Source organism: Sparus aurata, chromosome 20 (genome assembly GCF_900880675.1).
Source record: "Sparus aurata chromosome 20, fSpaAur1.1, whole genome shotgun sequence".
Taxonomy (NCBI): domain Eukaryota; kingdom Metazoa; phylum Chordata; class Actinopteri; order Spariformes; family Sparidae; genus Sparus; species Sparus aurata.
The window spans coordinates 5,841,530-5,865,405 of record NC_044206.1 but is presented as its reverse complement, the minus strand read 5'-3'; the positions used below and the strand labels follow the sequence as shown (position 1 = coordinate 5,865,405).

Below are 23,876 nucleotides of genomic sequence, written 5' to 3'. Positions count from 1 at the left end.
GTAAGTAAAAAGTGTAATAATTGCCTCCAAACTGTATTGGAGTGAAAGTATAATCTCAAAGTACCTCAAAACTGTATAGTACTTGAGTAAATCTGTTACATCCCACTTAAATATGCCACGAAATATGGACATCTATCTTAAAAAAGTCACAATCAACTCCCGTGAGGTATGGGGAAATAATACCCTCTTCGACAATCTGTGAAAACCTTTACCAAGCTTTCCAGAGGTAGCATTCGTTATTATAAGACTGAAGTATAGGATTGCATGTTTTTATTGTATTATATTCTGCCCATGAATCTGTGATCACTGATCAGTTATATTATCAGGGTGACAATGCTTTCTGTCATGTTGTTTTATTTTGACAGACCTGGCTTGGTTTTTACATTTAGAGGACTGATAATAAATTGCCCCTACCAGGTTTCTACATCCACAACTGTGATTGAGGAAAGGGAAGTGGTGTACACCAGCAAACAACCAGATAGCAGCGTTCAGTGGGATCCACTGGCAGGAGAAGCATTGGAGATGAGGGAGGAAATGATGGATGAGGCAGGGGTGCCCCTGAAGCCAGTTACTGTCCGTTTTGTCCTGGAGGAAAGCAGTGGATACATGGAGCCCATGTTACGGATCCTGGCAGTCCTGCACACAGTTATCTCTTTCTTCTGCATCATTGGATACTACTGTCTCAAGGTGGGAAATTACTATTGTAGTATAGCTGAAATAATAAAAAAGATATTGGAATTTTTATCCAATATTTGTCATTATAACCTATAACAGGCAAATATCTTTTTTTTAATATATAGAATTTGCAATTCTAAATATTTTTAAATCTTTTCAAACCAAAGATTTACATTTTCTGAAACTACAGATTATACTATCCAAGTATCCTGCATTAAGATGTCTAGAAACAACCAGACCTTTTTTATATATATTGTTAAGTTGTTTATTTACATTATGATAAATCATTACCTTACCCATAAACATTTGATTGTAACAGAACTGACCAACTCTGAGCAGTGGCGCTGTGCCACCCTCTGCCTGAGAGAGAGGCCCCAGAAAATTACATATTGTCACTCCTATATTGTGTGTGTGTGTGTGTGTGTGCGCAATGTAGGTGCCACTGGTGATCTTTAAGCGTGAGAAGGAGGTGGCCAGAAAGCTAGAATTCGATGGCCTTTACATCACAGAACAACCATCTGAGGATGACATCAAAGGGCAATGGGACAGACTTGTAATCAACACACAGTGAGTAAAACACTATATGTGCAAGACTGTATACATACTATATATAAGCTATTTTGTGTTGATTATGCTACAATATCCATTGACAAGACAATGGGCTCTCTCTTACACCTCATGCAAAGTGGCGCTCAAGTGTCGTTGCTACGTTCAGACCAACTCAGTTGTCCTTTTCCCACCCAGTGCCCACTTTGTGTAAATAAAAAAACGACTTGCTAAATGTTGGTCCTAAATGAGGTGTGTCATTTTAAAAGTTTCCATGCACAGTTACAAGAAACAGAATTATATTTAGCTTCTGAATTCATCACAGCTCAGGATTCATCAGGAGGACAGCTCTTTCATGCGAAATTATTTTACCGTACAGTATGTATCTGGACAGTGTGTGTGATCTTTTGATGTGTACAAGAACACAGAACATTAATTAAGATGAAATAATAACCGATCCTGTTGACTTGTAAGATTTAAGTCATAGGTTTATCTGCTGTTTGTTATGCCGATGTTAAGGGAAAGATACACAAATCGTTGCACCAACAGAGCCAGTTAGTAAATCTTCCTGAAGTCAGTTTATAGAAGACTGTCATTTTCATCAAGAAAAGCCTTCAGCGCCATTCTTCGTCTTTCAATACGATATGCTCGTCAGTTCTGATTTAACTGATGCGATAGCAGCCACCACGCTAACCTGGAGCTGCCATAATTCTTCTCAAACAAACAGCTGCCACTTCTGTCACTGGTGGGCACAATCATTGTGTTAAGCCACAGATGCATAGCTTGAACCCTGGCAAGATGGATTTGTGAGATGTTTTTGGGTGGGGAGAGTTTGTGTTTGCATTCTTGTCACTGCACTAGCATCTCCTACTTAGTTGTAAGTGGCACCTGGAAAGGATGGCATGAATCTCTCACATATTTTGACCTTCCTGTGAAAAACAGCTGAACGTGAATCATTGAGGTAGCACATGTGCAGCCCTCCATAACAGTGAAAGCAGTGACAAGGACAGCAGTGCAGGGAAACATTCTGATTAATCGAAACCATCGAACCCTCAAAGATTTTGCAAATGGAATTGTTTCTTGTTTCTTGGTGCACTTCTTTACGATGACTTTTTCTATAATACACCATTATAGATGATGTGACTCATGAGCCTTTTTTCCTCTGCCTTTCAGATCTTTCCCCAACAACTACTGGGATAAGTTTGTGAAGAGGAAGGTAGGTGTCACTGTTCATGAAGATCCTGGGCTGTGATCACAAAGGATCCTATGTTACCACTACCTGTCCCTCTAAATGTTTCTGTACAAAGAGTCACAGTCGTCTTGGTCAAAAGTTTACATACACTTCTAAAGAACATGTATATCATTACAGTCTTTAGTTCCAATGATTTCTACAGCTCTTTTATTGTGATGGGATGAGTGGAATGGAAACTACTTTGTTACAAAAAACATTCATGAAGTTTGGTTCAAAAATTAATTTATCAGCCTTCTGAAAATATGACCAAATCTGCACATACAGAAATTCTAATTCTAATGGTCAAATGCCTCTTGGCCTTTTTCATCTCAAATACGTGCTTTTGATAGCCATCCACAAGCTTCTTGTAGTAATCTGACTCTGGCAGAATTGTTTAACCACTTGTCTTGACGGATTCGATGTTCAGCTAAATTTGTTGGCTTCTTGGCATGGGCTTGTTCCTCAGCACAGTCCACATTTTCTCTATGGGGTTCAGGACTTTGGGAAGGCCATTCCAAAACCTCAATTCTAGCCTGATTTAGCCATTCCTTTACCACTTTTGATGTGTGTTTGGGATCATTGTCATGTTGGAACACCCAGCTGCACCCAAGACCCAATCTTCTGACTGATGATTTTACCTTTTTCTGAAGGATTTGGAGATAATCCTCCTCTTTCGTTATTCCAAAAACTTTCTTTAGAACAGCAGAAAACAGCACCACTGCATAATACTACCAGTTCCATGCTTGAGAGTAGGCATAGTGTTCTTGGAGATAGAAACCTCACATTCTCTCTTCTAAACATATTGCTGCTCATTGTGGTCAAATAACTATTTTTTGGTTTCATCTGACCACAGGAGTTTTCCTCCAGAGGTTATTTTTCATGTGTCTCATGTTGCTGCAAAACACTTGACTGTGGACACTGACAACTGTCTTCCAGCAGCTTCAAATGCATTACAGACTTATTTTTGGGTGGTTTTTGGTTGACCGTTGAACATCCTGACCAATTTTCTGTTAGCAGCAGGTGATAGTTTGTGTTTTCTTCCTGCTCATGATAGTGACACAACTGTTTCATGGACTTTATTCTTCCAAACAATTGTTTGCAGAGTTGAGCTTGGGATCTTGGGAACTGTGACTGTTTTGAAATAGCTCAAAGTGACTTCCTGTTAAAATCAATAATGTGCTCTTTCAGATCAATGCTGAGCTCCTTGGACTTTCCCATTGTAATGCTTGTGGCTTATTCTGATGGGTGTATCAAACAAGCCCTATTATAATGGGCCCAGAAAGGTCATCAGCCATTATCAATCAGAGTCCCTCAGAAGAAGTTAAGAGGCCATGCTACAAGAACATTTGAGTCACACAACTTTCTATAATCACCAAAATTGATCCTTCAATTTAAATTTTTTAGAAAACCTATAATAAATTAATTATTGAACCAAACTTCATGAATGTTTTTTGTGACAAAGTAGTATGTGTTCTACTCATTCCATCACAGGAAAATGAGATTTGTAGAAACCATTGGAAGTCAACACTAGCATGATATACATGCTCTTTACAAGTGGATGTATTGACTCAGTGGCCATATTTCTCTTGGGATTTATTTGGGTTCCAAGTAAAGATAATTCCGGTTAACCCTCCTGTTTCCTGGGAATGTGGCTCCTGGTGGCTCTAATAAAACATAGTGGACGTACTAGCATGTGAATGTTGAGGACAGTGTTTATACTGGGCAGGTCCCTGTACCAAAGGGTTTCACTTATGGGAAGGAGCATGACACTTTGTCATCTATCCCTGTACAGGTTAAGTTTAATTCAAGAATTACAGTTTTTGAGAATCTGTTTGAGATGTTGTGAGTGTTTCTTCAAGAAGCCCTACTGTTCCTCAGGTGATGGATAAATATGGAGAGTTCTATGGTCATGACCGCATCAGTGAGCTGCTGGGAATGGATAAGGCTGCTCTGGACTTCAGTGATGCTCACAAAAAGAGAAAACCCAGGAGAGACGGCTCACTGGCTGCTGTGTGAGTATTCTCTATAAGTGAGAGTGTGTGCATGTCTGTGTGCGTGCGGAGACGAATATTTATATTTATTTTGTCTTGGCAAAAATGCATTTGCATACAACAACCAATATCTAAGAAGTGCTTTTATTCATGTATAAAAAAAAATGTACAACTTTGACTGATTTTCTGAGCAAAGTGTACACTACAGACAGGAATATTGTAAAGTAACTTATCACTTGTTTGGAAGTAACTTGGCCAACACTGCTCATATCTAGTAATTCACTTCTGTCATTTATGGCATTAAACTAAATATATTGTATGGGCAGTAGGAAAAAAAAAACAAAAAACTGTACTCTTATATTATATTAGATATCGTTTAAATTGTAAAATCATTTACTGGACAGATTCTTCTTCCAAATCAGCACAACCACCTGTTACAATATGAAGAGGCAGAATTGCAGCTATAACCTGAGCATAAATCAACCTTTCTTTTGATAATTATGAATAATGCCAAACAGGCTGGTCTGTACTTACTTGCAATGAGAACGGCGTTGAAGGTATCAGGTTTTACCAGCATGATCTGTAGTTACCCTGAAATTAAAGTCTGCTTGAGGCTCAACCCAGCACAGAAAGTCCCCCAGTCATATTTTATTACACATCATCCTCCACGATCATCCTCTTCTCTCTCTATTCTCAGACTGAACTCCATCGACGTCAAGTACCAGATCTGGAAGCTGGGGGTTGTATTCACAGACAATGTAAGTATAGAGAAGCCCTAAATCCCTCACCAGCCACGTCTGGCTCCACCACGTGGATTAATTGCAGAATTTCTATTTCACAAATAAGTGTTTCCAAAAATAGATTTTTTATTTCAGAATTTAAATATTATCATGATTACGACCACAACAATGCCAGAGGTTTTCATCCATGAAAATTAAGTTATTTTTTAAATCAGAAAACGGTATTCCTACAAATACATAAATGTTTCCTACCATCTCCTATCATCGTATACATTATTGTTTTTTAAAATTCTACTGTTTGTGAATGATCATAAAATATTAAACCGTGGCTTGCAGACATGATTTATTGATGATGATCTACTCAACTTCAATTGCCTTACACTGACTTATTGAATAAAGTTTTAACTGTTACTCATATGGTTTCTAGCAGATATAGAATATAAAACAATTTTGGCAGTTACGTATTTATTACCCGTGTATGTACAGAGCAAACCATCGAACACGTAATACAACATTACTTTCATTCAGACTTAATCATGCAGGGCCTCCATTTTTACCTTTATAGTCTCATTGTTTTATGAGACACTTTGGTCAAGTGTGCTAAAGCCCGTGATTGGTTTCTCCACCACAAATTGAATATTGATTGCTGCGTTTGTCCATATACAGTTTATCTGTAACAGTCTACATTGTCTGACCTCTCTATCTCTCTGTCCCTCTAGTCCTTCCTGTATCTGGCCTGGTATATGACCATGTCCATCCTGGGTCACTATAACAACTTCTTCTTTGCTGCCCATCTGCTTGACATCGCCATGGGCTTCAAGACGCTGCGCACCATTCTGTCCTCAGTCACACACAATGGCAAACAGGTTCAAAAATCCACCTACCTGCAACTACTGTACATTCTGAATGTTCTGATAGACAGGTCAACCATTATACACAACTTTTTATTGAGTGTAGGTACAGACCATCGCACTTTCAGTATACAAAATGCTGGCTTTTTGACTAGTTATGGATGTTGTATTGATGATGTTTTCTGTCTGTCCAGACTCTTGATCAGCCTTGTCTTCCTCTGTCTCCCAGCTGGTGTTAACAGTTGGCCTGTTAGCAGTGGTGGTGTACCTCTACACAGTAGTGGCCTTCAACTTCTTCAGGAAGTTCTACAACAAGGGTGAAGATGGAGAACTGCCAGACATGAAGTGTGACGACATGTTGACAGTGAGTATGACAAGTGTTTTGCTTTTAGGTGCTGTGCTGCAGTCAGACTTGTTCTGCTTTAAATGGCAAATACAGTTAACATGGTTATAATGACATAAAGCCTGATGACCTGATGTAACAGATTGAGAAAAGGAGGTTAAAGAGGCATATGTAAGTGGTATAGGGCGACAGTTGTGATATATGTGTAGACAGCAGTAGTGACAGTCAAAGTGTTGTAGATAAAACACTATGATGTGGACCAATAGCTTGATGGGAGCTGAGAGTTTCTGGTGACAATTCAAGGAAATAATCTGAAGATAAAATCTGCACTTCTTTTGTTAAAGTATATACTTTTCTTGTGGTCGTATGCACGATGTGTGCATATAGTATTGTTAATAGTTTGAAGGAAACTCTGAGCCAAAACCAAGCACCACCCACCTTGCAGTACGTCACCCATCAGCTGAAGTGTTTACTGGTCCACTGCAACCCAGTGCATTCCGGTTGTTGTAGGTTTTCATATACCACAGGCTTTATTTCTCAGTTTTCCCTGCTCACGTAGTACCACTTTCAAAAACATTTGTCTTTCTACTGCTGAGACAGCCCCATGTTATGCAACGGCCATCTTCCCAGTGGTGAAGTACTTCTTTAAGAACATGGATTAACTTGATGCCTGTTAGATGCTACTCACTCTCATTGCTCTGGGCAGTGGCTCACGACTATTCGGGATGATAATGTCAGTAATGCCTGTCTCATTGAAAGTAGTCAGTAAAGAGGAAACAGCACCATTTATGGACAGAAAGTCATGGGTCAAAGCTTCAGTCTGACAGTGTTCACCCTCAGGCTCTGTCTGAGGTCCAGCTGAGCTGCTGTAGGATTACACAGTCTTTTTTTCTTTTGTTAGTTTCTCCTCTTGGCAACTGGTAGATTTTTAAGAATAGCAACACTTTGTGTGACATTTAGAAATATTAACAATATCTAGGAACCTGGGATATTTGTCATGATGCAAGTTCAATTTAAGGCTCTCCTTGGGTACAATATCTGGATTTATGGAGCCTATAATTGATGATCCTTTTATAGTGGGATCTGGAACAGTTTCATGAGGCTAGAGCCGGTTAGCTACAGTATGTAGCATATGCTAACATTATGATTTGTCCTAGTTAAAAGTGAACTTGCTTTGTGATACAGGAGTTAAGCCAAAAATATCTACTCAACACACTCATCTCACTTCATGACACACGCCTTGGCACCGTGATGGTAGGATTAATATGCCTTTATAACAATGTTGGTGTAATCCTTTACATTTACACAGAGGTTATAATGCAGGTTAGCGTAATCAGGTGGAAAGTTTAGTTGTGCAGTCAATTATAAAGGAAAAGTTGTGTCAGTGATGGAGGGGAGGGAACAGGTAAAAACAGAATGAATTACAGCTGCGATGAGGCTGTTCCCTCCTGCCAAGTCATCTGAAAGAAATACTATATAAGGGGTCTATGATGTGTGTTGTCAGGAGATGGGGGGGGGGGGGGGGCTTCTGTCACCCGGAAATTTCAGGATACACACACTTTAATCCCCTATAGTCAGCCACCCATAGCATTCCACAGAGCTCCTCTGTTTCCTATTAAGGGGCCGGGGTGCCTGCTCTTCAGGAGGGTGACAGGGGCTTAGTGGGATGGAGGGATAGACTGATGAAGGGCCACTGCCCCAGGGAGGTTTTTGCTCTTTCCTCTCCTCCCTTTATGTGAATAAATCCCTTAAAATAACACTGGCAGAAGGTTGAGAGGATCTTAACTGATCTCTCCTTTTCTGTTCACTTTTTCCTCTCTTAGCCTTTATCTTTTTCTCTCTGTACAAGAGTTTTCCCATCTTCTTCCGCCATTTCCTTTTGCTCAGCTCTCTGCATATTATTCCCTCACTATATACACTGTCAGTTAAACTGTTCAGGACTTTGTCACTTACATACTTATAATGAATAATTTGCATTCTGTGAACTGGATTTTAAAGGGGTTATCTTTTTTGGACTTTGTTGCTCCATTTCTGATGGTCATACTGCAAAAGTTCCTTTGTGAATACACGCACTGAAACATTTTCAACTTTAATAATGATGCATACTTGGCCATAGACCATTTGACAAAAATCTGACACTGTAAAACTTTATGTCTATTTATTGCACTGTTCAGGTCAATTCAGGTGTGAATTGTTTTCAGCCTTTTGGCATAATTCTCCAAGTTATTAGTTGTAAGAAGGCTATCTGCACCAACAAAGAGCAAATGGATTCTTTGCCTGAGATTTTTTGAAACAAAATACATTAGTAAAGATAGATAGATAGATAGATAGATAGATAGATAGATAGATAGAATTACTTTAATGATCCCAGACTGGGAAATTATTTTGTTACAGCAGCAGTGGGTCCGCAAATAAAACACTTCGTACATAACATAAATAGAATCCAATATATACATAGTGTATATATACAGTGCACAGTGTGCTATAAACAATAAACAGTAATAATATATACAACAAAACAAAATATGCAAAATATACTATAACAATAATAATATATACAACAGAACAGTAGAGAGACCAGAGTTCTCTGTCAGGCAGAGGTGAGAGAGTTGTTGTATAAAGTGATGGATTGTGGCAGGAAAGATTTCCTGTATCTGTTGCTACGACAGCGAAGCTGAAGCAGTCTTCCGGAGAAGGTGCTCCGCTGTCTGACCAGTGTGAGTTGGAGAGGATGGAGAGGATTATCCATGATGGATAACAGTTTTTTCAGTGTCCTCCTCTCCACCACAGCCTCCAGAGTGTCCTGTTTGCAGCCAATCACAGAGCCAGCCTTCCTGATCAGTTTGTTGAGTCTTGTAATCCTCCACCGCCTCCACATCCTTCCCAGAATGCACAGTGGTTGGGTAGCTGTCTTCCTTTTCTTCCTCAAATCTATCACCATCTCTTTGGTCTTGCTGATGTTCAGCCGCAGGTGATTCTGTCCAGTCCACTCCACAAAGTTGTCTACCAGTGCCCTGTACTCTTCCTCCTGTCCCTCACTTATACACCCAACAACAGCCGAGTCGTCAGAAAACTTTTGCAGGAGACACGACCCGGTGTTGTACTGAAAGTCAGTGGTGTATAAGGTGAACAGGAAATGGAGACAGTACAGTCCCCTGTGGATCTCCTGTATCACTAACCACCGCATCAGACAGAACACTGCCCATACGGACAAACTGTGGCCTGCCTGTCAGGTAGTCAGTAATCCAGGAGATCATTGTGTCGTCTACACCCATCACCCGCAGCTTCTCCCCCAGTAGCAGTGGCTGAATGGTGTTAAAAGCACTAGAGAAATCAAAGAATGTGATTCTCACAGTGCCTCCACCATCCAGGTGCGAATGAGCTCGTTGCAGCAGGTAGATGACAGCGTCATCAACTCCCAAGTGGGGCTGGTAAGCAAATTGCAGAGGGTCTAGCAGGGCTCTCACCTGCGGCCTCAGGTTGGCCAAAACCAGTCTCTCCAGCACCTTCATGACGTAAGATGTGAGGGCCACTGGTCGATAGTCATTGAGGTCTGATGGTGTCGACTTCTTTGGAACAGGAACCAGGCAGGAAGTCTTCCAAAGCACTGGTATTCTCTCCTGACCCAGGCTCAGGTTGTAGAGGTGTTGCAGGATAGGATACAGCTGGCTGGCACATGTCTTCAGGATCCTGGGGCTGATACCGTCAGGGCCTGCAGCCTTCTGCTGGTGGAGTCTCTCCAGCTGTCTCCTAACCTGGCCTGCAGTCACAGTCATGCGGGGGAGGCTGCCAGTGTCTTCAGTGGAGGACGAGGAGATGGAGGAGGAGGAGGAGGTGGAGGAGGAAGAGGTGGAGGAGGAGGAGAGGTGCTGCACAGGAGAGCTCACAGCAGGGGAGTGAGGGGGGAGGGGAGGAAGCATTTGGGGCAGTGAGGGTGTGTGGGGGTCTGGAGGTGTCAGGGAGACGACAGAATGCTGTGAGCTGAACCTATTGAAGAATCTGTTCAGCTCGTTTGCCCTCTCCAGGCTGCCCGATGACTGTCTGCCGCTCACCTTACACCCAGTGATCTGCTTCATACCAGTCCACACATCCCTCACATTGTTCTGTTGGAGTTTGGCCTCCAGCTTCCTCCTGTAGGCGTCTTTACAGGCCCTCAGCATATCCCTGAGTTCATGCTGCACTCTCCTCAGTTCTTCCCTGTCTCCAGACCTGAACGCCCTCTTCTTCTTGTTAAGAAGGGCTTTCAGGTCATTGGTGATCCACGGCTTATTATTAGGGAAGCAGCGTACAGTCCGGGTTGGCATGGTGGTGTGTTCACAGAATCTGATGTATTCTGTGATGCAGTCGGTCATGCTGTCGAGATCCTCTCCATGTGACTCAACAAGTGCATCCCAGGCTGTTGACTCAAAGCAGTCCTGTAGTGCGTCAGCAGCCTCCTGAGTCCACCTCCTCACGCTCCTAGTGTGGACAGGCTGCCGCTGAACAAGAGGCATATACCTAGGGGTCAGCAGAACCAGGTTGTGGTCAGATCTTCCAAGCGGGGGGAGGGCTGTGGGACTGTATGCATCCTTAGCATTTGCATACAACAGATCCAGTGTGTTACAGTCTCTGGTGGGGCAGTCAACATACTGGTGAAATGTTGGGAGGGTTTTGTCCAGTGAGACGTGATTAAAATCCCCAGTGATGTCAATAAATGCGTTAGGATGCTGCGTCTGTATCTGGGCAACAGCGGAGTGGATGACGTCACAGGCCAGCGCTGCATCAGCTGAAGGTGGAACGTACACACTGATAATGATGGCGGATGTGAACTCCCGGGGCAAATAATAAGGCCTCATCCCCACAGTCAACAGTTCAGTGTCCGGGGTACAGAGACGTTTCTTCACGTGAACATGACACGTTACACCACCTCTCACTCACATACAGTGCAATCCCTCCTACTTTCTTCTTTCCGCTGCTTATCACGTCCCTGTCCGCCCGAACAGTGCTGAAGCCGGGAATCGCCACGCTGTGGTCCGGGATGTTTGAGTGAAGCCATGTCTCCGTGAAACACAACACACTGCACTCACGATATTCCCTCTGAGCCTTTATCAGCGCGGCGAGCTCGTCTGTCTTATTCCCCAGAGACCTCACGTTCCCCATGACGATCGCCGGTACGGCCGGTCTGTGTCTCCTCTTCTTCACCCTCCATTTCACTCCGGCTCTGCAGCCACGGCGTCTCCTCCGCAGCTCCTTCAGGACCTCAGGCCTGGCTCCGGGTAGCAGTGCAGGTTCACACAGCGCAATCAGCTGGTCGCGTGTGTAAACAATGCGCTCAATGATGCGCTCCTGACCCTCCGTTGCTAGGGCTAGCAAAAACATCACTAAAAAGTGCCACAAAAGTCCAAAAAAGAAAAAAAAGAAAGGTGTTCGTCCTCTCTCAGTCTCCGGAGAAGAGCCGCCAAAGTTCAGCGAGAATCAGAACAGAGATACAACAAAAACTACGAAAAAACTTGAAAAAACTTGAAAACCCACGGGAGCTGCCGTTACAGGCTGCTACCTTATACGGCGCCATAGCAACCAAGTATCATTGAGTTCCAACAGTTTTGCACATTTTATCTCAATACTTAGTAAAATGTAAAATGTCATTTTAAAGGTCTCAAATGTCATGGTAAGCAGGTGGTAAGTTCCAAGCAACATATTAGAGATTTCTTTGAATTTACCACGAAATGTATTGAAAATAATCTCAATATTATTTGATAAATTGATTCAGCCAGGAAACTTCCAACTGGTTTCTGCTAAACTTCCCCTCAGCAGGTCACTTGTTGAAGTGTTACAGCCTCATTTTCAAGTCGTTTCTGACCAACTTTTGCAGGTCATTTAATTAGTACATAAAGTACTTTTTATTTTTAACCATTTACATTCTCACCAGTTCAGCAATCCACAATTAGGCTCTCTCTTTCCATCTCTTTAACTGCTTATTGGAAAGTAGCATAATACTATTATTTAATCTTGTTGGAGGACATTTCAATACATTTAAACAGGTAGTTGTGGTAATTTTGGGCCGATTTCAAATACATTTTAACTGTTACTTTATAATAACATCCTATATCATGCAATTTACAAACCTGTAAAATGAAGTGTGAAGTCGCTGTAATTTCAGTCAGTGTGAGATGCAAATATCACAATTGGTGTGGTTTTAAAATCTAGCACATTTCATTTCTTGTCCGTCTTTCACTTTTTCTCCCTCTTTATTTGTGTCTTGCCCTGTCTCCCAGTGCTACATGTTCCACATGTATGTAGGTGTGAGAGCAGGTGGAGGGATCGGTGACCAGATTGAAGACCCAGCGGGTGACGAGTATGAGATCTATCGCATCATCTTTGACATCACCTTCTTCTTCTTTGTCATTGTAATCCTTCTGGCCATCATCCAGGGTGAGAGATCCAAAACACACGCGCGCGCACACACACACACACACACACGTGCACACTGGTTCGTTGTCATTATCAAAAGAATATGCAGATCTAAGACATGCCCTGCACTGCCTACATCATAATCTGGGTCAGATCCATACCTTGAAGCTATGTCCTAATGATCAAGATCATGGGTATGTGTTGGTGGGAAGAACAAATCATATGGGCTTCTGTGTGTGGTGTCCTTATGGAGGCCACACTGAGGATGGGACTTGGCTCTGACATGTTGAGGCAGGGACGCAGAACCTCTGGGGGTATCCTGTGATGTCTGGCACCAGGGCATTGGTGGCAGTCTCAGCCACCAATGCCCTGAAGTCTCAGCTCAGAACTAGAAAAAGGTCCAAATTAATCTAAAATAGTAACTATTGTGCAAATAGCTGCTGCTCATAAAACAAAGTACCTGGTTGTCTGCCTATAGATTACCAGGGTGTAAGGCACACTTAGCAAAACAGACTTATACAGACAGAGTACTATTAGAGGTCAATCCTATGAAACAAAAGGCTTGTGGTTTTTAAGGTAGTTGTGGTCTGGTTATATATCTTGTTGACTTGTTAACAAAGCATCTAAGCATCTAAGTGGGTCAGGTTTTTTAACCCCTACACCGTCTGCGGTCTCTGAACATTCCAGGGTTGATCATCGATGCTTTTGGAGAGTTGAGGGACCAGCAGGAACAAGTGAAAGAAGACATGGAGGTGAAAAAACACACACACACACACGCACAATCAAAATAAAAATGCAGTCTTATACAGCACATGAATTACGGGTGTGATATAAAAATGCATGAAACTACTGTATGCAATAATAGACTTTGTTAAAGCACCCAATAGAGCCAACTCACCAAAATTACTGTTGACATTCCATGAAGAGAATTTACATGTAAATATATTTGACATCCAGATGCAGGCTGCAATTTAACAGCCAATAGGGCTCGCAGGTAAAGACCTGTAGGTAAATGTCTCGTGTAATGACAATCACTTAACTCTGTAATGTTTCTCTCCTCCAGACGAAATGTTTTATCTGTGGAATAGGCAACGACTACTTTGACACAGTGCCACATGGATTTGAAACACACACTCTACAGGAGCACAACCTAGCCAACTACCTGTGAGTACATGTGGAGCCTCTGTGTGATTGTACGTGCGTACTTGTGCCTCTGACATGGTGCCAACCGGTGTTTGATATTAATGACCTGGACTCTTCAGAAGCATGAGCCAGGTACAGGGGAGCAGTTTCACCATTACCTTATAGATATTATGTCTTCCTAATGCAGTACACCTGAATGGAAGACTCTACACGCTTTTGGTGTGGTGCTTTTTATGTTGGATTGTTTCCAGAAGACTTTGTACAGATAATGTCCAAAAAGTTACTCAGCTGAATGATTTTGGAGGTGTCTTAAACCTTTATTTTAGACAGACCTAGTAGAATTGAGGAGATTGAAGCTGTATCTTGGAACAGGTCTGGCTGTAATCAGTCTGAGACCATCAAGAAGACCTCTCAAAACAAAGAAATCAGTGGGAATTATTCATATATTCACTTTGCCAATTCAAGAAACAGCAGTCAAGGTAAACAAAATAGATACATAATAAAAAAAATAAAAGAATTGTAATGCTTCCAGATCAAGTTTTTTCTGTAGTTTATGATTTGCATCTGTTGGTGTGGGCTTTTGCATGTGAATGTACAGTGGATATGTTTTTCTAAAAAGCGTGTTTGTGTGTGTTTCAGATTCTTTGTGATGTATCTCATCAACAAGGATGAAACAGAGCACACAGGCCAGGTAAACCAGCTCATTTCCCTTTGTAGAAAATATAAGTAGACACTTGTGGGATACTGTATTGTGCTCAGCTTCAGTTTCCATCAGTGTGATCCTTGCCGTCGTCTACTGGTATTGTTAAAGGCTCAGTGTGCTTCAAACAAAGAGTGTTTTGGATTTTCTAATAGCTACTGAATCCCTTTTACAAGGTTGGAATTGTGTGTGTGTGTGTGTGTGTTGGGGATGTCATTCCGTGGCCCATTTGTGTGATTTAATGTTGTGAACTGTTTTTTTTTCTACATCCCCTGCAGTCCTCACTGCCACAACCTAAACACACTGCCCTCATTCAGGTGAATGGTAGGACTGGAATAGGGCCGGGCGATATGGCTGAAAAATGTATCACGATATAAGTGTTTCTTATTAGTCGATATTGATAACTATTGATTTCTTTGTTACCCATTTGAAATAAGAAACATTTGAAAAACATCCCTTTAAATGTTCACTACAAGTGAGATTTTTGAAAAAAAATCATTTTCAAGATTTCAGAATCAGAATCTAAGACATGAGACAAAATAGAGTAGAAGCTGACATTGCTGCTTGACAATATGTTAAAGGGATAATTCGGGTTTTTTGAAGTGGGGTCATATAAAGTACATATCTATAGTCGGTCTGTTCTCTTCCGTGATTGCCGATCAGTGCAGCCTCAATTTGGAGAAGCAGAGAGCCGCTCCTAAAAAATCTATATCAGTTCAAGTGTACAATGTATAGAGAAAATTCACACGCTTTACATTGCCGTCAGACCGCCCTTTCTTTTGGCACTATGTTTTCTCAACCGTAGAACCTCCGTATCCCTACGCATTAGCGCAAATGGGCCGTTGCGCTAATGCCTAGGGATACGAAGGTTCTACGGTCTGTGTCTGTGTCTGGAATTGTTAAGTTTCGTTTTGATCGAAAGTAAACAGAGTTGCGTGCATAAACGTCTCGTCCAGCAACTGGGCCTCGCACTGTATTTTGCTGCTCGCAGATCACCTGTTTCTAACGGCGTTCAGTGAAATTATCAAACGTTCTATCAAACGTATTTTCTATTGATATTGATCATGTGTCTATCGCGATAGATATCGTTATTGTTTTATTGCCCAGCCCTAACTGGTATTTTCACCGTAGTGCCTGATTCTGTCTGGAAGGGCTCTTATCCCTGTTGACGTCTCATGTATGACAGCAGGCCTGTCATCCTGCCCTCAGACACGGTTGTACAACATAGTTTGTTTGAAGCATACTGAGGCCTTTAGTGGCTCAGTGTTGGAAGCTTACTACACAAGCTTAGTACACAAAGTAGAAAAGCCAAATATGCTACAATTGTGTCATATGGAATGTAAGCCCTTCCTACCTCTTCCCATCTGTTTGTCTTAAAGGAGTCTTACGTATGGAAGATGTACCAGGAGCGTTGCTGGGAGTTTTTCCCTGCTGGTGACTGTTTCCGGAAACAGTACGAGGATCAGCTCAACTAATCTCTTCTTGGAGCAACAGACTCTTCCCTTTCATACTGTAATCTGTTCAAGGCACCTCGGCAGCCAATCTTCCCTCTGCTTGTCCTTCAAACTTTTCTTACCGTCACCGTTGTAAGGAGTGCCTGTTCCACCAAATGACGAGTTCTACACTCGGCTCCGCGTTCCTGTCCAGGAGGAACTTCGTGTCAGGCCTCCTCTACAGGCCCCACCCTAAGCCTTCCTCCCAGCTCTTCCTCATCCAGACAGTCAACTCGCCAGCTCTGCCCCATCTTCCAGCACACTTTGTTTGGAATGCATCGAAGACTTACATACTGTACATAGAAAATATCAGATTATATGCTGTAAAATATGTGACTGCTGGCACGTCAAGGTTTTTGGCTCAGATGATGACTACTTTGCGTCATCTTATTCTACATTCACAGTAACAAGCAAAAAATACAAAGGAAGGAGGGAACAAAGAAAAAAGGAAGTTCCCAAAGACCGACAGAGGAGAGAGGAAGGGATGAAAGAGAGAATTCCTCCTGAAAGACTTTCAAGACAATGATCGCTACAGAAAGAGCAGACATTAGTTTGAGGATGTTTACGACTTTTCATGTGTACAATGCACGTTGCATGTAGGTATAGGGAGTGGACATGAATAAGAAACACCTCTACAACCCTGCTGTGATCCAACACAACAGCTCTGCAATAAATCTGACCTTTCAGAAGCTTACATCATCAGCTTTTGTTAAGACTGTCAAAAAGGTGATGATTTATTTAAAAATGTTGGTAACTCTTCAAGGTTTTTTAGTTTCTGGAACATGTTAAGTGAGAAGATATAAAGTGTCTCAAACATAATCTATTCCGACACACCACCAAACTTAGGTCTCCACCATCACTGCAGAGTTGAAACTTGCTAGCATTGTACAGAATGCATATTGGGACGCGGAACATCTGGTGTACTGTCGGACTCGAATGACGTCAACTGGGCCAAAGCAGAGCCAACAACCATAGTAAAACACGCGGCTGAGGGCTGGATAACCAAACTTGAGCCATGTACGGCATGACGTACGTGGCTCACATCTAGAAATACAAGCCACAGGACTATTGATGCTGTTCTCAGTCCACACTGCGGCCGTACCTCACAACCAGGACTATGCCGACTCCGTGTGCCGGGCCTACGAGATGTTTGGCCAAGTATGGACCGATACAATTTGGCTAGCTGGGAATCAACACCTCTGTGACAGGGATCAATGGAAACGTAATATCCTGGTTTTCACAAATAGGGCAGTTGAACTGGATTGAATTAAAGTATAGTTAACAGATGTATAGATTGTGTCCACTCCCTGTACATGCCAATACTGTGTGTGAAGGGCTCCTTAACTAAGTGTTCACATTGCTAGCATCATGATTAACTGTTTTTTTTTTTTTCCCAATGGAGCTGACTGAGTTGGAAACTCAGCCAAAGACAACAAGTCATACTCCTTCATCAGCTTGCACGTTATCAAAAAATTCTTCTTCTTTTTTTTTTCTTTTTAGACAACAGAAAAAAATAAAAGTCCCCTAAACTATGCTTGGAAGATGGTCGAATCCATTATTAGCATTTCTGGTTACTCTGCCTTTTTTTTCCCTTTTATTTACTTTATTTTTTTTATCCCAACAGCAGCATGGCCTTGATAGAGAATAGCGATAGAGACTCCAATAGTCCGGCTCAGAACAATATATGTGGACCACTGCTGGTGAGATTGCCAAGAGATTTACTAAGCACATTGATATTTCCTGTTAACTTTACCGACCACATGACCTAACGTCACTGTCCAGACAAACATGACATTTTTAGCAACAATACTAGTCAAGGCTAAACAGCTAAATGGTCAGCATGTTTGTTCGATCTGACAGTGTTGTGGTGTAACAAACATCACAGTCTCTAGGCGTCACTAGTGGAGCTTTAGACGTTCTTTTTTCAGTGACTGCTACTGAATCATGGCTTGCGTTGTACATTTTTGATTCAATTATATAAGTTGATGAAAAGCAATACCAAAGCGGCAAAAAAATGATTTATCTGTTTTAGACTTTATAGCTGAAAACAAAGTTAGTGTGTGCTTGTTAGCCAAGATTAATAATCAGCCAGATTGGAGCAACCCGTCAGTCATGTTTCCTGCGTTGAGAACGCACAGCATGAAGCTGAAGACAGATGATCAATGTATGAATGAAAGTAAAGGGAGACGAGACGGGAGGATACAGTGCCTTACTACGTCTGCGGTGAGCTATGCAAGCTAGAGGAGGAGAGAGGAACGTCAGAGAGCTTCTCAAAGATACAATGTTAAGGATTACAACTAGAGCTGGGCGACGGGGTGTTTTTGCACCTCTGGTTCCCTCGTCTGAAAGTCAGTGGGTTTTTGGTTAAATGCCTGAAATAAAGTCTGCTGCTCACATGAGCTGAATTTATTTTCACTTTTTGTTCGACGACATGTGTCAGTAAATAACCCATGTGTGATTTATAATGTGACTTTAAAAAGGCAGTTGCTTACAAGTGACTAAATGAGACCACAGAGGTCGTCAGGGAAGCAGCATCATGCCAAACTCACTAGTCTGACTAGGCAGACTAGTGAGTAGACTTTAGCTGCAAACTATTCTAACTGTGTATGGTATAGTGTACAAAGAAGCCTAGTGGTGACATTGAAGTCACATGACTACAATGTTCTTATGTAACCTAACATTAGCATTTTACTTTTGGCGTTTAAGCTTCAAAAATCAGAAAAGTGATGTTCATCAGTGAAAATTAACTAAACAAAAAGTTAACATATAAACTTGTGTTTGCCACATAGCTTATTTTCTGTAATAATCCAAAATCTAATCTAAAATCCCACTGGCCTTTTAGCGAGGGAACCAGGGCGATGCTAACTTCCAGGTTAGCCTCTAAAAGCATGTCATCCCCGCAGCTCTCTATAGAAAAGTAGAAGTAGAGAAAGAGATGGTAGAAGGACAGAGCTTGCTTTATAGCTTTATGCAGCATATGGGGGGTTACAATTTTAATTTAATTAATTCTGTAAACAAATACAGATTATACAGTACTGTCAAATGATCTTTAAGTTGTCTTGAAAAGTCCTGCAAAGTCAGATCTCAGTTTGAAATGTCAGCAGCAAATGAGGTCACACTTCAGCTTGAGGGAAAACTCAGTGGGGATGTTTAATAGCAATCATCAGTTGAGTGTGTAACAAGAGAAAAACGTCCACTCTCTTCATACTAAGTACTGTGGTACTCAACAAGTTCAGATGACTTTTTCCTTTTAACAAAGGAATTCAGTTCCTCTGGGAACTTTCTCTGTATGTACACACAATTGCATGGCTTTTTTTCCTTTATGATGTCCACCACGATAAAACTAATTCAGTCTAACACAGCAGTTCTGAAATAAATCCTCACCCCACAAAGGTACTAATATCCAATTTTAGGTTAAGTGTAAGTTTTAAACATTATAAAAATGAACTAACATTACCAACAGAGAGTGGAGAAACAACAGTGTTGACATTATGTCAAAGATGTCTATGTACTGTGTTGAAGAGATGTCTCCTGAAGTTAGCATGCTAATCAGCTAGCCCCAGCCCAGCCTTTCCCGTCTCCTAATACCAGTTTGTACCTCAGGAGGTGATGGTCTGATAGTCCCTGTAGTTTAAGTTGGGCGATGTAGGCGAGCGACAGGTTCGCTACTTAGTCTAAGTATACAAAATACACGTGTTTTCTTTGCTAAGAAAAGTAAAAAGTTAGTAAGAAGTAATTCCTAAAATGTCCTCATTGGCGTAAATGGGGACAGGGGGTGGACAATATTTTAGAAACAGGTCTCAATATAAATAGTCCATAGTGGGTTTTATTGCAGGGTTGTTTGATTAGACTGTTTTTTTCACAAGTAAAACTAGTAAACTGGTAACTGTGTGTTGCAATACTACTGCAGAGCAAGTTGTGTGTGTGTGTGTGTGTTATGGCTGTTTCAACAGCATAAACAGTTGTCAACTTGTATTCATCATTTATAATGCTGCCATACCAACAACCTTAAGATGGATTCATCTTCTTAGCTTAGCTTTGTTGAAGTACACACATTGCTGCAGACACACACTGTATACATTCTGTCTCGAGTAAACATCAAGAGACAGAAGTTCATTATCCATGTCAGTATGTTGGATTGTCTGATCATTTGTTTTCTATTTTGTATTTTAATTGTTACACCCCTCGCTGCAGAACAGAAAACGTGACCGCAAAAAGAAGTGTGGACCTTCTGTAGAACACACTCAATGACCTTTAAAGTTTGGACCTTGTAGGATTTTTTTTTTTTCTGTCAGAATGCACAGGCAAGAGAAGAAAGAATGCTAATATCAAAAACAAAATTCTTAGTGCTGTATCGTAGGCAACTTGACTTGTTGAAGTTTCTTGAAGACGTTTGTTGTAGACTTTTAAACTCTGCGTGGGCACAAGGACACAGGACACGGCACAACAAAAACAAAATAGTCTATTTGAATCAGAATTATTATTGCAGTATTGTTTCTTTCTTTTATTTCACAAAGCCACTCCTCAGTGATAAAGTGTGTGTTGGTCATTTTCAAATTGTTTAACCAAGGCCTTTTTTTATTATTTTATTTTTATCGCGATGATCTTATGCAATACAGCAAACAGAGTTACTCTTCTTTGTATAGACATTCTCCAAAAAGTTCTACTCAGAAAAAATAATGACATTGCATGTTTATTATGCGGGTTTGATGAACAAGTATAAACAAAACCACTTAATCTCTGTCACCCATAAATTGTTTAATAGGATTATTTAAGATGAATTAAGATTTCTGTAATGTATTTAAGTGTTGTGGGCTTCATTGTCAAGTCATTTGCCACAACTGCATCCCTTTGGAAAAAAAAAAAAGTGGCTTCTGCTTTTCTCTCACTTAACAATTTCTGTTTTAATATACTATGAGTCAAAGGTTTGTTTAAGTATCAATTGGTTTTAAGCTCAAGCAATAGCCCTTCAGGGAGTGTATGGGAGGTGACTGACCATTGTAAATTGCAAACAAAGGCAAAACAAATAAAAGCTTGCTCATCTTTGTCTATTAAAATACATGTATTTATTTAAGATTATGTCTACCTATCTATCTATCTATCTAATCTATCTATCTATCTATCTAATATTGTTGTGGCTCTTTGTGCACACCAACATTACATACCGTACATGCGGCTGGGCTGAGCATTGATTGTCTGTCACTCTTCTGCTTCAGCATTCAACTCTAAACAGGTAGAGGTGGTTCTGTTTTGTATATCTTCAGAGACTTTCCCAGACTCTTCATAGACTGCACTTGATTTCAACAACTGACCCTCAGTGCAGCATGTGAGAGGTAAACTCAACTTCGGGATCTAAACTACTTCATTAGTGATGAATTTGTAACATGCATCTTAAATCAGCAGGCTCTGAAGAGTGTTACATATTATCATATACAATATTCATCTTGACTTACCAAGTCAACAATAATGGATTAATTATTGAGAAGAACATTTTCAAATAAAGGCAGCTGTCATGCAATAAATTATTAGAGGATGTGTTTTAGAATTGTGTTAAAGCAATATTAAATAGTAATTCATATTTTGTGTTATTTGGTGGCAGCCACCTTTTTTTTAAAAGTATTTTTTGGCCTTTATGGCTTTATTTGATAGTGCAGCTGAAGATGGAGACAGGAAGCAGGGGGAGAGAGAGGGGGAGTGACACGCAGCAAATGGTCCCTGGGCCGGGAGTCGAACCCGGGTCCGCTGCAGCGAAGACGAAGCCTCTGCACATGGGACGCCTACTCTACCGACTGAGCTACACAGCGCCCCACAGCCACCATTTTTGAGTGAAACACAACTCGTGAATACAATTCCCTGTTTTTTGTAACAATTTGTCAGATGTAATGTAAAGTTTCGTGCCAACTATGAACAAAACTTGGCTTGCATGACAATGTTAAACCTCAAAAACGTTATGTATATACTGAGGTAAATGCACGCAGAACAGTAACAGCTGCCAAGTTAACGTAACATGAACAAGAGACGTAACACCTGGCTGTAACATGCTACCGGCTAAATCTCTGTTGAAATGGGCTGGCTCGGCTTACTATCAATAACTAGCAAGTTAACAACTTTGCTAACACGGCCAAACATCAGTGTAATGAGATCCATTGAGGCTGCTGAGCCTGGTTCTGTTGCCTATTCAGCCAGCTCCAGTTCTGGTGCACATCTTGGCCCAAGCCCCTAAAAAATCTGCTGAGCAGAGTACGCTAAGCTAACATGGCTAACTTGTAGCTACAGTATGCAGCAGTTACAGGTTGCTCCAGGGAACTATTTTTGTTTCAAATTTTTTTTATTTTACTTTGTATTCTCAGAAAGTGATCACCTCTCATCAGTGTAACTAAAATGATTTGAAGCTGTTATTTTAAGGTGAAATAATAATTACACAATGTTGCTTTAATTCAGGGTTGGAGCCAGTTTCGCTCTTTAGACCAAAGCAATAGCCAATTACACAAACACTCGAACTGTAAGTACTTGTGATTACATTATGTTTAGAGCACATTACTTAGTGTGGAAATTATCTGTTTATTTTGAATAATACCTTTTTTTTTTAAAGGATTATATAAGTCACTGCTTTGAAAATCTAAGTAAAATTTGGATTTTATAACTATTTATAGCACAAACACTGCAGTTTATCTCAGTAGAGGAAACTATGACAAAGGAACAGGCAAACTGAGCAGACTGAACTCAAAACTGGTCTGAAAAACTAACCTGACCAGCGTGTGAGGTGCAGGTGGAGAGATGGCAGAGATGCTCAGGTGAGGTAATTAGCTACACAGGTGAAACAGTGTGGCTAATGTGAACATGCTGCTGTGAGGCAGCAGACCACCAGTCATAGACAGTGGAACAGAAAACGAAAACTAAACTACAGGAGGAGGCTGGAGCTATCAACCCAATCTTGGAGTTGAGGATGCCATAATCTACCTGTTCAATGGTGTCTATGTCCACCTGGATAAACCAGCGAGCACTGTGAGAGTCATGTTTTTTGACCTCTCCAGTGCATTCAACACCATCCGTCAGACTTTATTTGGTCAGAAGCTGCAGTGATGCAGGTGGATTCCCCCCTTGTGACCTGGATTATTGACTATCTGATTGGCAGACCACAGTATGTGCGCTTACAACACTGTGTGTCAGATAGATTGGTCAACACCAGGGCCCCACAGGGGACTGTCCTCTCTCCCTTCCTCTTCACCCTCTACACCATAGACTTTAACTACTGCACAGAGACCTGTCATCTCCAGAAGTTCTCGGATGACTCAGCAAAAGTTGGATGTATCAGTGAGGGTGTTGATGAGCACAGGACTACTGTGGACAACTTTGTCACATGGTGTCCTCTACAGGAAGGGCCAGAGTCGTCTCTATTTTCCGAGAGAGCTGAGGTCCTTCAACATCTGCCGGACTATGCTCAGGATGTTTTAGAAGTCTGTGGTGCTCAGTGCAATGTGCAATAACCCATATATTTTAAACTTTAACATTATTTATGACTCTGTATAAATGGACATATTCTTGTAGAATGTTAATTTCTTGTATTTTTGTTTTGTTTTTGTTGTTCCTGCTTATAATTAGTTCTTCTTCTTCTTCTTCTTATACATATTCTTCTTCTTCTTCTTCTTCTTCTGCATATTCTTCTTCTTCTTCTTATACATATTCTTCTTCTTCTTCTTCTGCATATTCTTCTTCTTCTTCTTCTTTTTCTGCATATTCTCAACTTTGAATGGGAGCAGCTGTAATGCGAGT

The 23,876-nt window shown here is 41.1% G+C and overlaps 1 protein-coding gene across 14 annotated transcripts in view; it reads left to right on the top strand.

Moving 5' to 3' along the window:
• ryr2a (ryanodine receptor 2a (cardiac)) overlaps positions 1-21,160 on the top strand; it is a 171,749-nt gene extending 150,589 nt beyond the window's left edge. For 10 of the 14 annotated variants that reach the window (XM_030399260.1, XM_030399258.1, XM_030399266.1 and 7 more), the window contains 12 exons: positions 418-687; positions 1,112-1,242; positions 2,395-2,437; positions 4,331-4,464; positions 5,141-5,201; positions 5,903-6,049; positions 6,264-6,398; positions 12,632-12,788; positions 13,455-13,519; positions 13,831-13,931; positions 14,550-14,601; positions 15,990-16,085. In XM_030399260.1, coding sequence (XP_030255120.1) covers positions 418-687; positions 1,112-1,242; positions 2,395-2,437; positions 4,331-4,464; positions 5,141-5,201; positions 5,903-6,049; positions 6,264-6,398; positions 12,632-12,788; positions 13,455-13,519; positions 13,831-13,931; positions 14,550-14,601; positions 15,990-16,085 — 1,392 coding nt within the window. Of the gene's footprint in view, positions 1-417; positions 688-1,111; positions 1,243-2,394; positions 2,438-4,330; positions 4,465-5,140; positions 5,202-5,902; positions 6,050-6,263; positions 6,399-12,631; positions 12,789-13,454; positions 13,520-13,830; positions 13,932-14,549; positions 14,602-15,989 lie in introns of all 14 variants that reach the window. The other 4 variants (XM_030399264.1, XM_030399263.1, XM_030399265.1 and 1 more) reach the window with 1 other exon arrangement.
• The last annotated feature ends 2,716 nt before the right edge of the window (positions 21,161-23,876 follow it).